This window comes from Astyanax mexicanus, chromosome 19, assembly GCF_023375975.1.
Source record: "Astyanax mexicanus isolate ESR-SI-001 chromosome 19, AstMex3_surface, whole genome shotgun sequence".
Classification (NCBI taxonomy): Eukaryota; Metazoa; Chordata; class Actinopteri; order Characiformes; family Acestrorhamphidae; genus Astyanax; species Astyanax mexicanus.
Window position 1 is genome coordinate 12475757 of NC_064426.1, and position 16787 is coordinate 12492543.

At 36.8% G+C, this 16787-nt stretch overlaps 1 protein-coding gene across 2 annotated transcripts in view; it reads left to right on the forward strand.

The window, feature by feature from the left end:
• Window positions 1–16787, forward strand: part of proza (protein Z, vitamin K-dependent plasma glycoprotein a) — a 136714-nt gene that overhangs the window by 65091 nt on the left and 54836 nt on the right. The window contains exons 5-6 of one of the 2 annotated variants that reach the window (XM_049468054.1): window positions 1832–1945; window positions 2102–2230. In XM_049468054.1, the coding sequence (XP_049324011.1) occupies window positions 1832–1945; window positions 2102–2230 (243 nt within the window). The remainder of the gene's footprint in view (window positions 1–1831; window positions 1946–2101; window positions 2231–16787) is intronic. The other variant, XM_049468056.1, reaches the window with a different exon arrangement.

Sequence of the window (16787 nt, forward strand, 5' to 3'; positions counted from 1 at the left end):
CAGCATGTCTATGAAGACAACCACCCACTGACCCACGCTGCAGACGTGGCTCCTGGGGGAACAGACAAAAGGCAATAAAACAATTCTGGTGAGCTCAATAAAAATGTTAAAACTTAGTGATGGGCGGATGAAGCCTCACTGAAGCTTTTGAAGCTTCTTCCTGAACGAGTGTGTGTGGTGAAACGTGAACATTGTGTGCATGCTTTGAACTTTACACATAGATTTGGACATATAATGTTCAATATAAAAGACAAAGAAAAACCTTTGAATGTAGATTAAACAACAACTGAATGTCTCATGCAGATGTACATTAGGCATTTTGTACAAAAAAAAAATCACGTTTATTTAATGATTCACAAATGTTTATTAAAACTGTTGCACATTTTACATGGAATTTATGTTAAAATATCTGGAAATTTTAACAACTATTAAATTTGAAAATACCATATAATGAAGGAATGGGGTGCTGAGGTGCTGTCATGCACGAAGATGTCTCAGCATTAAGGAGGTGTTTTTATTATATGCCAACTCCTAGGAATAGAGCTGATACCGCTCCTTTAAAATATAAATATTTTCATTACAATAACACACCATATTGTTGTGTTATTGTTAAATAACATAACATTTTAATACATTTAGTGCTTACTCTATTTCTCACTATTTTCTCAAAATGTTTCCAAGCAGTGGAACGCTTGGTTGAGGTAGAGCTGGTGGAAGATTCCATATTGTTTGCAAGATCAGTATTGATACTGTACAACACAAACAGGCCATCAAGAGCTTTACTGCTTCATTAGGTAGTCAGTGAGACATGGGATAGCGCCAAACCCTTGAACCAGTCCCGCTCATTTCCGGTGGTTCATTGACGCGTTCGAAGCTTCAAACGTCATAGTCACGTGATAGTAGCGACTTCAATACAGGCTCCGATACATTGAGTCGAATCAGCACGTGTCGGAAAAGTGACACAAGCTTCGAAGCCTCGGTGTCAAACCGTCCATCCCTATTAAAACTGTCCCGTTCTATGGTCTGACTCTTTCTTTACTAGTGCACACTCTCGCATTGAACATTTTTATGGATGTTTACTATAGACCACAAAATTTGAATACAGACAGTGTTTTTAACCTATTAAGAACTCTTTGAAATTACAATAAACTATTGAATAGGGATGTTAATATTTTAACATCAAATTTGGTATAATCCTAAAAACAGAGAACTATAGCTCATATAGTATTTTATATTGTAAAAAAAAAAAAAATTGTGGCGGCTAGCAGGTTAAAATATCATATGTGGGGACCTTAGTGGGCCATCGCACCCAATAGTAGGTGAGGAGTTTGATTTGACATGCCGTTGATGAGCGTAAAGAGAGTGCACAGTAGGAGTTTTGGATATGGCCCTAAAATAATATCACAGAATTTTATATTTGCATTTGATATGGCTCTAAAATAATATTACAGCATTTTAGGGTATATTTGCGATAACAATATGCTTGACAATATTGCTAAAAAATAATGTTTTAATTTCAAGAATGTACTATTGCATAAAATATATATAATTCAAGGTTTTATTTTGGATAACATTTCATACATCCAGTAGAAACCAAACACTTATTTCTATTATATAAACAACAGTAACTTACAAAAAGTATGTTTTTGCATAAAATAATGCAGAATATTTAGTTAATTTAAACTGCAAATATAAAAATATTTGCAAAAAAAGCTTTACATTAAATAACAAAACAAATACATTAATATAATTAGCAGGAATTAAGTTGTGTCAAGAGAATCTCAAAGAAATGTTTCTCTTTTTCTGGGTCTGTATGTGTGTGTTTCTACAGATGGAGATCAATGTGCTGAGCAGCCATGCAAAAATGGAGCCATGTGCTCAGATAGTGTTGGGGGATACGACTGTATTTGCAAATCAGGATATTCAGGGGTCCACTGTGAGACTGGTATGAAGCAGGACTGATTTACCATTTACTCATTGACAAGATGTACATTTTTAGATATTCTTTTTGTTGTGTTGTAAGGTGTTAATCATTATTTCTGTATAAAAACTGTATTCTTTAATAGTAATGTATTTTATATTATGATTTGGTTTTCCTTAGATCAGACTGTATGCATCATCGACAAGGATAAAGGATGTAGCCATTTTTGTAAGCCTGGCTACCAGTCCTATCAATGTTCCTGTGCCCGTGGTTGGAAGCTGCAGCAAAAAGAGAAGTGTGTGCCTGCTGGTAAGTACCTCTGTGAAAATGCTTGCATATTTTAAACATTTTTATGTAAAAAAAATATGCTTATTGAAACAAGCAGAATTACTATTTCTAAAAAAGGTCATTTCATTTCTAAGTGTTAATATAATCATTATTACATACATTGACTAGATTTAAGATTCCACTCAAATTCCATGCTGATTTCAAAACAAAAATCTGTTTTGATGTAAGAACTTATCTGAATAATAAAAATCTTGCATATAAATTTTGAGCTGGCAATGGCACAACTTAAAATCCATGCAAAGAATAAGAGTTGTAAAATATTTGAAGGTAAATATATGCAATAGCGATAATAGTAATAACAATAATAAATATAGCCGCAAGCGGCAATCATCGGGTTCAAGCACCAACTTGCACAATGGTGCCTACTGGAGCATTGAATGGTGATGTGTAAGAAGGTCTAATATGATTGGAGATGCCCTGTCACATTTAGAAATTATCAAGTTTTTCACCTGTTATTAATGTTGAGCAGAGGCCTTTCAACCTGATCAGTGCTTAAATTCACATGTAAATCTAGTGAACTTTGTAGGATATTCATTAAGTGAGTTAGAACTAGTCAAAAGGTGTCTACATGTTATTGGTATTGATCAGGTGGCTTCAACCAGAATGTTCACAAAGTGGTATTCAGATTGACCTTTGAACCTTTGCAGAACAAGCTGAAATGTTTGACCAAACAAGTTTAAATTAACACAAAGGAGTGAATGTTCTGATATGACATGTAATTACGAAGTTATTATAAATCTAGTTCTGAATTAAATGGCGCTTCATCAAGCACCAACTAGCACAATGGTGCCTACTAGAGCATAGGATGGTGATGTGTAAGAAGGTCTAACACAATTGGAGACATTCTGTCACATTTAGAAATGATCAAAAGTCTTTCACCTGTTATTAATGTTGAGAAGAGGCACAAAGGAGTGAATGTTCTGATATGTAATGTCAAGTTATTCTTAATCTAGTTCTGTATTAAATGGCGCTTCATCAGAGTGATATTGTACAGAGGTCTTTAACATTGTGAGATTACAGCAAATACTGCAGAGTTACAGCAATTTAGGTTAGAAATTCCAAGGACGCACAGATTGCTTGATGCCTGGAGAGTATTGTATGTGAAATTTTCACAAATGTTTTTAATGAACATTTACCTAGAGACTCTACAGTGTGCAGCAAGACTGAAATGGAGGTGATAGGCCAAATATCCAGAGAGTAGTTTCAATATAGCTATTTTCAAACAATTAGCAATTATGAATGAACAAAGCACTTTTTAAACATAGTTGTATTGAGAAATTTGTCAGAGCCACTGTACTAAATATGGCAAAAACAATTAGATGTCAAAATAGTACAGCATGATTGACATATACTCGTTTTTTTGGAACAGCGCCCCCCAGTGGGCGGATTGTTTCAGCACTTTGCAAGTCACTACAGTGTCTCCACCTGAACATAACTGCCAAATATCATCCAGATTGGGCAACATTCAGCCTGCCAAAATGTCTGCTGAATGCTGATTGGCTGATGGTGTTCAGCCATGTTGATTGATTAAGTTGCCCTTTGAACATCCTTTAGAGGCTGTATGATAGATTCTGCATGCAAAGTTTCAACTTGCTAGGTTGCACGGTTGCTGAGAAACAGTGCTCCAAATTTACCTCTTGAAGTGAATGGGGCATATATCCGGAAGGACTAATTTGCATATGGCGGCCATATTGTTTACATATTTCAACTTTTTCTTAATGAATATTGAAGCGCATGCTCTCACGAGTGTTTTGATACCAAACATGCCAGGATTGGTCAAAATTCCTAGGACTAGTTTGCAAAAGTAGGTTTTGCATATTTTGCAAATTAGCAAAAAATCTATATAGACGGAAGTGCATGGTCCAAATTGGAAAGTTGTTGGTATTGACCCATCAAAAAAAGAATTTTGAATGTAGGTCTTATGGTTTTTGAGTTATTGAGAAAATTGTGAAAAATGAATTTCCTTGTTTATAGCGCCACCACTTGACCAATCGGTGCCATTTTTGTTGTCCACCGAGATGCACTGATCCTACATCGACCTACCAAATTTCATTTCTCTATGACTTACGGTTTAGGCTGCACAACTGTTTTTTCAGGAGAAAAAGAATAATAATAATAATAAATATAGCCGCAAGCGGCGATTTACAGGGTTCGAGCGTTACAGACAAAGAGGCCCCTGGAGGCCAGTTAGGCTTAAAACATGTTGCTGGTTGACTGGCATCACCAAACTGGCTGACCAGCATGGCAAAGGTGTTTGGCCAGTATGACCAAGCTGGATGACCAGCATTGCTATGATGACAAAGCTGAATGACCAGCAGGACCATAATGACCAATGTGAATGACCAGAATGACCTAGCTGGATGGGCAACATAACCAAGCTAGGTGACCAGCGTGACCATAAAGACCATAATGACAATGCTAGATGAGTGGTGTGAGTAAACTAGCTGAAATGCATTGATAAATTGAGCTGTAGTGTTCAGCAGGTTTTATGTGGTCTCTTGCTGCACTCTAGTGGGCATTCGGAGAGCCTAGCAGTGAGGCATGACAAGGGCACATATTAATAACCAATAATATCAATAATAGTACATAAGTTTTGACCTGATTGACATTCAGCCTGTCAAAAGCTTGCTGGAATGTGATTGGCTAATAGTGACCACAAAAGTGTCCATATAAAATTTTCATTTGGTGTACCATTAGTGCATGGGCCATAGATGATAATTGGCTAGGATGACCTTGATAGCTTGTATGGTTCTAGAGAAACAGCTATCGAGCATTGGCCCCGCCCCCTGGGGGGGTGTATGTCTACTTAAACTGACAGGGTATCTGAGAATCATGTAATGATCAAAGGACTGAAGTGGTATTAGTGTCAGGTTAAGCATTCAAAAGTTATAAGTGTTAAAGACATTTTACTGCACCATGGTAGAACTCATTTGCATATGGCGGCCATATTGTTTATAAATGTAAAGATTTTTTTAATAATTATTGAGGAGTAAGCTCTGCTGAACTGTTTGACACCAAACATGTCATGATTGGTCAAGGATCCAAGGACAAGATCTCAAAAGTAGGTTTTGCATATTATGCAAATTTAAAAAAAAATTAAGTGGGTGGAGCATAAACAAGAATGACCCAGGCGGCTGACCAGCATGAACAAGAAGGATAAATATGTTCAATTAAGCAAGACAAGCAAGATTGAATAAGTTCAGCAGAGCTTTAATTTAGAATAATTCACCTGTAGCTGTTTCACCAAATGACCACCAGAGCGCAGCAAGAGACCACATATAACCTGCTGGAAATCTATCACTCTATCAGAAAGACAGAACATTCCCTATCAGTGTGTTTTTTTATTTATTAAAAAGAGAAGAAAAGACCAATTGGGCTCCAAATTGGTACTCATGATCAAGTGGTCTGTATATACATGTATATAAATTTGTGTGTTGATAGGGTCAAAGGTTCCTGACTTCTGACCATTTAGGTTTGAAAAAGTGATAATACAGGCTTATGGCCTACAAAATGGCTGTTGCTCTTTGGCCATATTAGAGGCAAAAAATATCTGATTTGGCTCAAAATTTGCAATCAGGATCACAATATCAGTCTATATATGTATGTCAATTTCTGTGTCAATAGGTCAAAGGTTCCTGACTTCTGTCCATTTAGATTTGAAAAAAGCGATAATACAGGCTTGAGGCCTACAAAATCGCTGTAGTTTTCCAGCCGTTGAAGAGGCAAAACATGTCCGATTTGGCTGAAAATTTGCAATCAAGATCAGATTATCAGTCTATATACGTGTATAAATTTGTGTGTTGATAGGGTGAAAGGTTCCTGTCTTCTGTCCATTTAGGTTGGAAAATAGCGATAAATAGAATAAATTGAAAATAGTTATTTTTTCACTGTAGAGCCTACTGAAGACTTATTTGGCTCATACTTGGCACATGTACTTCAAATGTCATTGTTAATTAGTAGCTTCAACAGTTTTGGCATGTTTTAAACTTTGACAGAGTTTTGGCCAAATAACTCTGAAAAGGCTTTCACGTACATGTTTGATCAAGGTTTCTGGGCCTCAAATAGTTAAAATGTCAAGATTTTTTTGATAATTATTTACCTACAGGGTCTCAAGATTGCATCAAGACCAAATTTGTTTTGATTGATTAAGGACTTAAAGACAAGTTCGAAAAGAGCAATTTTTACTCTTTTGGCCACTGATGAAAATCTTTGCATTTTTGGTAAACATATGTAATTACAAAGTTGTAAAGGCTACAGCAAAGTATACAACTAAAAAAGAATAACAAGCCTAGGCCACTTGTACCTTTAGATATAACTGATTTTCTGCTATAGCGCCCCCTTGAGGCCAATCAACGCCATATTTTAATGGATGATAGAAGGCCCTGAGATACATGTAGGGTATAAGTATCGTCCTGATTGGTCATTGTTTAGCCTGTCAAAAGCTTGCTGGAATCTGATTGGCTAATAACGATCGCAAAAATTTGCATATCAAATTTTCCTTCTGTAAAACATTAGGACATAGGACATAGATGATACATGCCAAAGGAGAGCTTCATAGCTTGTACGGTTCCTGAGAAACAGATTTTTAGCTTTGGCTCCGCCCCCTGGGGGCGTATGTCTACACAGATTGACGGGCTACCTCAGAATCATGTTGGCATCAAAGTCGTAAAGTGGCATTAGTGTAGGTTTAAGCATTCAAAAGTTACAGCTGTTAGAGTAAATTTGGGTGTGCCACGGTAAGATTAATTTGCATATGGCGGCCTTTTTGATTTGCCATTAACCAAGGAATCATATAATGCAAGAATTTTTGCTCTAGCTATCAGGGCGTAGGAGTAACGAGGCCAAACGCGTTGACCTTCGCCATAGCGCCCCCTTGAGGCCGATCGGGCTCATCTTTTGAATCTGAGTAGCGGTGAGAAGTACTACCATATGACCAAGTCTCAGCCCTGTAGGCCTTACGGTTTCTTCTGCCCAATCACTTCTATGGCAGAAAAAGAATAAGAACTATAATAATAATAATAATAATAATAATAATCAGAACAATTACAATAGGGTTTCTAGCACTACGTGCTCGAACCCCTAATAATCAGAACAATTACAATAGGGTTTCTAGCACTACGTGCTCGAACCCCTAATAATAATCAGAACAATTACAATAGGGTTTCTAGCACTACGTGCTCGAACCCCGAAATATAGCCGCAAGCGGCGATTTACGGGGTTCGAGCGTTACAGGCAAAGAGACCCCTGGAGGCCAGTTAGGCTTAAAACATGTTGCCGGTTGACCAGCATCGCCAAACTGGATGAGGATGACCAGCATGACCGTGAAGATTACCAGCATGACTAATCTGGATGACAAACTTGTTGACCATATTGACCAAGCTGGAAGACCATAATGACCAAACTGGATGACCAGCATGGCAAAGGTGGTTGGCCAGTATGACCAAGCTGGAAGACCACCATTACTATGAGGACAAAGCTGAATGACCAGCAGGACCATAATGACCAATGTGAATGGCCAGCATGACCAAGCTGGATGCACCACAAAAGTGTCCATATCAAATTTTCATTTGGTGTACCATTAGTGCATGGGCCATAGATGATAATTGGCTAGGATGACCTTGATAGCTTGTATGGTTCTAGAGAAACAGCTATCGAGCATTGGCCCCGCCCCCTGGGGGGGTGTATGTCTACTTAAACTGACAGGGTATCTGAGAATCATGTAATGATCAAAGGACTGAAGTGGTATTAGTGTCAGGTTAAGCATTCAAAAGTTATAAGTGTTAAAGACATTTTATTTGGGACAAATATGACCCAAATATGACAGGATTGGTCATTGAGTTTAGGACAAGTTCTCAAAAGTAGGTTTTGCATATTATGCTAAATAGCAAAAAATCTAAGTGGGCGGAGCTTAGTGGTTCTATTGACCTTTTTGATTTGCCATTAACCAAGGAATCATATAATGCAAGAATTTTTGGTCTAGCTATCAGGGCGTGGCAGTTACAAGGCCTAACGCGTTGACCTTCGCCATAGCGCCCCCTTGAGGCCGATCGGGCTCATCTTTTGAATCTGAGTAGCGGTGAGAAATACTACCATATGACCAAGTCTCAGCCCTGTGGGCCTTACGGTTTCTTCTGCCCAATCACTTCTATGACAGAAAAAGAATAAGAACTATAATAATAATAATAATAATAAATATAGCCGCAAGCGGCGATTTACGGGGTTCGAGCGTCACAGGCAAAGAGGCCCCTGGAGGCCAGTTAGGCTTAAAACCTGTTGCTGGTTGACCGGCATCACCAAACTGGATAACCAAGCTGGGTAATCAGCGTGACCATAAAGACCATAATGACAATGCTAGATGAGTGGTGTGAGTAAACTAGTTGAAAAGCAATGATAAATTGAGCTGTAGTGTTCATCAGGTTTTATGTGGTGTCTTGCTGCACTCTAGTGGGCATTTGGTGAAACAACTTCAGTTCTTAAATTCAAAAAACACAAGGCATAAAAAGGGCATATAAATAACCCATATATAGTGTATAAGTTTTGACCTGATAAACATTCTGCCTGTCAAAAGCTTGCTGGAATGTGATTGGCTAATAGTGACCACAAAAGTGTCCATATCAAATTTTCATTTGGTGTACCATTAGTGCATGGGCCATAGATGATAATTGGCAAGGATGACCTTGATAGCTTGTATGGTTGTAGAGAAACAGCTATCAAGCATTGGCTCCGCCCCCTGGGGGTGTATGTTTACTTAAACTCACAGGGTATCTGAGAATCATGTAATGATCAAAGGACTGAAGTGGTATTAATGTCAGGTTAAGCTTTCAAAAGTTATAAGTGTTAGAAGACATTTTACTGCACCATGGTAAAACTAATTTGCATATGGCGGCCATATTGTTTATAAATGTAAAGATTTTTTAAAATAATTATTGAGGAGTAAGCTCTGCTGAACTGTTTGACACCAAACATGTCATGATTGGTCAAGGAGGCAAAGACAAGATCTCAAAAGTAGGTTTTGCATATTATGCAAATAAAAAAAAATTAAGTGGGTGGAGCATAAATAAGAATGACCCAGGTGACTGAGCAGCATGACCAAGAAGGATAAATATGTTCAATTAAGCAAGACAAAAAAGATTAAATAAGTTCAGCAGAGCTTTAATTTAGAATAATTCAAATGTAGCTGTTTCACCAAATGACCACCAGAGCGCAGCAAGAGACCACATATAACCTGCTGGAAATCTATCACTCTATAAGTAAGACAGAACATTCCCTACCAGTGTGTTTCTATTTATTACAAACAGAAGAAAAGTCCGATTGAGCTCCAAATTGGTACTCATGATCAAGTGGTCTGCATATATATGTGTGTAAATTTGTGTGTTGATAGGGTCAAAGGTTCCTGACTTCTGTCCATTTAGGTTTGAAAAAAGTGATAATACAGGCTTATGGTCTACAAAATGGCTGTTGCTCTTTGGCCATATTAGAGGCAAAAAATATCTGATTTGGCTCAAAATTTGCAATCAAGATCACAATATCAGTCTATATATGTATATATGTTCTCAAAAGTAGGTTTTGCATATTATGCTAAATAGCAAAAAATCTAAGTGGGCGGAGCTTAGTGGTTCTATACCTTTTTGATTTGCAATTAACCAAGGAATCATATAATGCAAGAATTTTTGCTCTAGCTATCAGGGCGTAGCTACTACGTGCTCGAACCCCTAATAATAATAAATATAGCCGCAAGCGGCGATTTACGGGGTTCGAGCGTTACAGGCAAAGAGACCCCTGGAGGCCAGTTAGGCTTAAACCATGTTGCCGGTTGACCGGCATCGCCAAACTGGATGAGGATGACCAGCATGACCGTGAAGACCAAGCTAGATTACCAGCATGACTAATCTGGATGACAAACTTGTTGACCATATTGACCAAGCTGGAAGACCATAGTGACCAAACTGGATGACCAGCATGGCAAAGGTGGTTGGCCAGTATGACCAAGCTGGAAGACCACCATTACTATGAGGACAAATCTGAATGACCAGCAGGACCATAATGACCAATGTGAATGGCCAGCATGACCAAGCTGGATGGCCAGCATAACCAAGCTGGGTGACCAGCGTGACCATAAAGACCATAATGACAATGCTAGATGAGTGGTGTGAGTAAACTAGTTGAAAAGCATTGATAAATTGAGCTGTAGTGTTCATCAGGTTTTATGTGGTGTCTTACTGCACTCTAGTGCGCATTTGGTGAAACAAATTCAGTTCTTAAATTGAAAAAACACAAGGCATAAAAAGGGCATATAAATAACCCGTATATAGTATATAAGTTTTGACCTGATTAACATTCCGCCTGTTAAAAGCTTGCTGGAATGTGATTGGCTAATAGTGACCACAAAAGTGTCCATATAAAATTTTAATTTGGTGTACCATTAGTGCATGGGCCATAGATGATAATTGGCTAGGATGACCTTGATAGCTTGTATGGTTCTAGAGAAACAGCTATCGAGCATTGGCCCCGCCCCCTGGGGGTGTATGTCTACTTAAACTGACAGGGTATCTGAGAATCATGTAATGATCAAAGGACTGAAGTGGTATTAGTGTCAGGTTAAGCATTCAAAAGTTATAAGTGTTAAAGACATTTTACTGCACCATGGTAGAACTCATTTGCATATGGCGGCCATATTGTTTATAAATGTAAAGATTTTTTTAATAATTATTGAGGAGTAAGCTCTGCTGAACTGTTTGACACCAAACATGTCATGATTGGTCAAGGATCCAAGGACAAGATCTCAAAAGTAGGTTTTGCATATTATGCAAATTAAAAAAAAAAATTAAGTGGGTGGAGCATAAACAAGAATGACCCAGGCGGCTGACCAGCATGAACAAGAAGGATAAATATGTTCAATTAAGCAAGACAAGCAAGATTGAATAAGTTCAGCAGAGCTTTAATTTAGAATAATTCACCTGTAGCTGTTTCACCAAATGACCACCAGAGCGCAGCAAGAGACCACATATAACCTGCTGGAAATCTAGAAAGACAGAACATTCCCTATCAGTGTGTTTCTATTTATTAAAAAGAGAAGAAAAGTCCGATTGGGCTCCAAATTGGTACTCATGATCAAGTGGTCTGTATATACATGTATGTAAATTTGTGTGTTGATAGGGTCAAAGGTTCCTGACTTCTGACCATTTAGGTTTGAAAAAAGTGATAATACAGGCTTATGGCCTACAAAATGGCTGTTGCTCTTTGGCCATATTAGAGGCAAAAAATATCTGATTTGGCTCAAAATTTGCAGTCAGGATCACAATATCAGTCTATATATGTATGTCAATTTCTGTGTCAATAGGGTCAAAGGTTCCTGACTTCTGTCCATTTAGATTTGAAAAAAGCGATAATACAGGCTTGAGGCCTACAAAATCGCTGTAGTTTTCCAGCCGTTGTAGAGGCAAAACATGTCCGATTTGGCTGAAAATCAAGATCAGATTATCAAGATGCAATCAAGATCAGATTATCAGTCTATATACGTGTATAAATTTGTGTGTTGATAGGGTGAAAGGTTCCTGTCTTCTGTCCATTTAGGTTGGAAAATAGCGATAAATAGAATAAATTGAAAATAGTTATTTTTTCACTGTAGAGCCTACTGAAGACTTATTTGGCTCATACTTGGCACATGTACTTCAAATGTCATTGTTAATTAGTAGCTTCAACAGTTTTGGCATGTTTTAAACTTTGACAGAGTTTTGGCCAAATAACTCTGAAAAGGCTTTCACGTACATGTTTGATCAAGGTTTATGGGCCTCAAATAGTTAAAATGTCAAGATTTTTTTGATAATTATTTACCTACAGGGTCTCAAGATTGCATCAAGACCAAATTTGTTTTGATTGATTAAGGACTTAAAGACAAGTTCAAAAAGAGCAATTTTTACTCTTTTGGCCACTGACGAAAATCTTTGCATTTTTGGTAAACATATGTAATTACAAAGTTGTAAAGGCTACAGCAAAGTATACAACTAAAAAAGAATAACAAGCCTAGGCCACTTGTACCTTTAGATATAACTGATTTTCTGCTATAGCGCCCCCTTGAGGCCAATCAACGCCATATTTTAATGGATGATAGAAGGCCCTGAGATACATGTAGGGTATAAGTATCGTCCTGATTGGTCATTGTTTAGCCTGTCAAAAGCTTGCTGGAATCTGATTGGCTAATAACGATCGCAAAAATTTGCATATCAAATTTTCCTTCTGTAAAACATTAGGACATAGGCCATAGATGATACATGCCAAAGGAGAGCTTCATAGCTTGTACGCTTCCTGAGAAACAGATTTTTAGCTTTGGCTCCGCCCCCTGGGGGCGTATGTCTACACAGATTGACGGGCTACCTCAGAATCATGTTGGCATCATAGGTCTAAAGTGGCATTAGTGTCGGTTTAAGCATTCAAAAGTTACAGCTGTTAAAGTAAATTTGGGTGTGCCACGGTAAGATTAATTTGCATATGGCGGCCATATTTTTTGCAAATTTCAAGATTTTTTAAATAATTATTGAGGTTGGGACTCTGCTGAGTTGTTTGACACCAAACATGTCAGGATTGGTCAATGAGTTTAGGACAAGTTCTCAAAAGTAGGTTTTGCATATTATGCTAAATAGCAAAAAATCTAAGTGGGCCTTTTTGATTTGCCATTAACCAAGGAATCATATAATGCAAGAATTTTTGCTCTAGCTATCAGGGCGTAGGAGTTACGGGGCCAAACGCGTTGACCTTCGCCATAGCGCCCCCTTGAGGCCGATCGGGCTCATCTTTTGAATCTGAGTAGCGGTGAGAAGTACTACCATATGACCAAGTCTCAGCCCTGTAGGCCTTACGGTTTTTTCTGCCCAATCACTTCTATGGCAGAAAAAGAATAAGAATAAGAATAATAATCAGAACAATTACAATAGGGTTTCTAGCACTACGTGCTCGAACCCCTAATAATCAGAACAATTACAATAGGGTTTCTAGCACTACATGCTCGAACCCCTAATAATAATAATCAGAACAATTACAATAGGGTTTCTAGCACTACGTGCTCGAACCCCTAATAATAATAATAATAATCAGAACAATTACAATAGGGTTTCTAGCACTACGTGCTCGAACCCCTAATAATAATAATAATAATAATAATCAGAACAATTACAATAGGGTTTCTAGCACTACATGCTCGAACCCCTAATAATAATAATCAGAACAATTACAATAGGGTTTCTAGCACTACGTGCTCGAACCCCTAATAATAATAATAATAATCAGAACAATTACAATAGGGTTTCTAGCACTACGTGCTCGAACCCCTAATAATAATAATAATAATAATAATCAGAACAATTACAATAGGGTTTCTAGCACTACGTGCTCGAACCCCTAATAATAATAATCAGAACAATTACAATAGGGTTTCTAGCACTACGTGCTCGAACCCCTAATAATAATAATAATAATAATAATAATAATAATCAGAACAATTACAATAGGGTTTCTAGCACTACGTGCTCGAACCCCTAATAATAATAATAATAATAATAATAATCAGAACAATTACAATAGGGTTTCTAGCACTATGTGCTCGAACCCCTAATAAGAAGAAGAAAAATCTTAGCAAAAACAATAGGGTTCTACGCACCTTCGGTGCTTGAACCCTAATAATGTTTAAAAAAAAAGAAGAAGAAGGTAGACAGAGCTTGGACCAGAACGTTAAAGTAGTTTGGCAAATTTATTGGCAGCATTTTCCCAGGCCTCTAACATGCTTTCTTTAGCACCATGAATGCAGGCAGTTGACAATTCCAGATTAATGACATCCACATGAAAAAATCATTTTAGGATCTAGATCTAGAACCACGAGAAATTGAGAAGGGAGAAGAACAATTTGTATCAGTTAAAACAACTGCAGTGGGGTTACAATATAGACTTTGAACCATTCTGATAAAGCTATGACCAAGACCCATTATTTCAAGCACTGACATTAAGAAATTCCAGTCTAATCGGTCAAATGCTTTTTCTGCGTTGAGAGATAATATAGCACAAGGTAAAGGGATATTCAGTGCATAATCTAAAACATGAAGCTAGCGTCTAACATTATCAGATGATAAACAGGATTTATTGAAGCCTGTTTGATCAAAATGTATCAATTTGGATATATAAGTTTCAAGGCGAATAGATACGATTTTGGCAAATAATTTAACATCTGAACCAATCAGGGATAAAGGGTGATAACTACCACACAGAGTTTTCCTGTCCATGAAAAGAACATATTTCAATTGCTTTGTTAAACATATCTAAGAGGGGTTGCCATAATTGAGAAAAAAAAGTTAAATAAAATTCCGGTGGAATACCATCTAGGCCTGGAGCCTTGCGTTTTTTTCATAGTCAGTAAAGCCATCTGTAGTTCCTCCAGCGTTAAGGTTTTGCCATAGAAATGCTGGATGATATGATTGATTTGGGAAGGATCTGTGGTGACTAAACCTAGTGGGGACTGAAAGAGAGGGATATCTGAGAAACTTTCATTCTTACACAGTTTAAGGGCTAACAAATCACTGGGAAGACTACTATAAAATAATTATACTGTCTGGTTCTATGAATCCTAAATTCAGATTTTTTTGAGGATGAAATTTAGTTCTCTTTAAAGTAATTCTAGCTCAAATACCGAAGATTTGTCAAACCTCTGTTGTAATGAATGAGATACTACTTTGTTTTCCAGAGTTGTAATTTTCTGCAGTTTTAACCTATTTAAGTGGGAGGCAAACACAGTGTCTGCTAATAAAGCCTTTAATCGCTCCTCACAAAAATTGAGAGTTTTGAAAGGAACCATAATTTAATTCAATGAATTCATTAAGATTAGTACTAAATGTGGAGATGAAAGATGAATTTTGTAATAAAGTGTTATTAAAACTAGGAGCTTGCTGTGATAGACCTGTTATGTTCATATTAGCAATAATAAGATACTGGTCTGAGAGGGAATGAGGAGTTGTTTCAGAGGAGTGTATCCGAGTTAACAAAGAAGGGGATATAAGAAATTCTTGAATTCTTGAAAAAGATGAATGTCTCTTTAACTGAAGGGTTAAGTGCACACCATAGATCAAGTAATGTAAAAGCTGATACTAGAGTATTCAAAGCAGTAGAGGCCCTGATTTTTTTATTAAAATGAATCATGCAAATTTGGAGAGATATTTAGAGAGAAGAATAAAAAATCCAGGTTCAAAGATGGATGGCACGTAGACTGAAATAAAAGTATGTTTTATACCTCTTATAATTGCTTCCATATAAGAGATTCGTCCAAGTGTATCAGCCCCTGTACCAAGTATTGTTATGTTCCTACGTAGTAAGATCAAAGTGCAACAATTTTTTTTCCCAGTTGAAGAATATGCCACTACTTGAAAATATTTGTTGGACATTATAGTAACATCCTGGGGCAGGAGATGAGACTCCTGTAGTAATGCTACGTCAAAAAATTGAAATCCACTCGCGTTTCACACTGCGATTGAAAGACACTAGCCTGTTTCTCCAGTGACTCGGTTAGTAGGTCCACCGTTTTAGCAAATTTAGGCTTAGTATTTCTTCTTGACTGGAGATATTGATATTTTATCCATTGTGTAGTTGCAAAAAAGTAATGGGTAGGGATGTGTAAATAAGAAAAAAACACAGTGAAAGAGGGTTAATGTGCAGGAGCCTAGTTGCAAGCAGCCATTCCGGAGAATCGGTCACGTGATCCCCCGTCAGTGTACATTTTAATATTTTGATTTTTAAATTAAAAAACAAAAACAAGAATTTTGTCAGAATATTTATTTTGTCATTTATGTCTACAAAATGAACATATGGTTCATTATTTTGATTGCAAAACATGGGCGGGCTTAAAGAAATCTCACATTTTCTCAGGCGATCTATCAAAATAAAGTAAAAGTCCTGATTAATTCATTCAATTAATCAATCAATCAATCAATCAATCAATCAATCAACCTTTATTTTCACTCGGTAAATACATTGAGGATAACCCTCAGTTTAAATGCAGCCGAGCAATTACAAAATTTAATTGACTGAAAAATATGTTTAAATTTTTAAAACAAGCAAAAAAAAGATTTAATTAAGAAGAATTAAATAAAAATAATTCAGAATAAAAGGATATGCATGTAACGCGGGAGCAGACGGGAGGCGGATGTAAATTAGAATAATAAAATATAAACACAATTAAAGAAATAAAGGACTACAATACAATTATAAAAAGTAAAATGATGGAACTAAATAAATAATATATAATAATAATAATATTAATAATAATAATAATAATAATAATTAGTTAAAATAATAATAATTAGTTAAAATAATAATAATAAGTTAAAAAATATACTAAATAAAAAGAAGAAATAAGAATTCAAGCTCACTGATTCTCTGTAGCTAAAAGCACATTTTCCCAGTTCAGTAAAAACTCTAGGAACGTAACAGCTGATCCAATCAGTAGAGCGGGTCTGATAATTACTGGTGTTTATAGAAATCA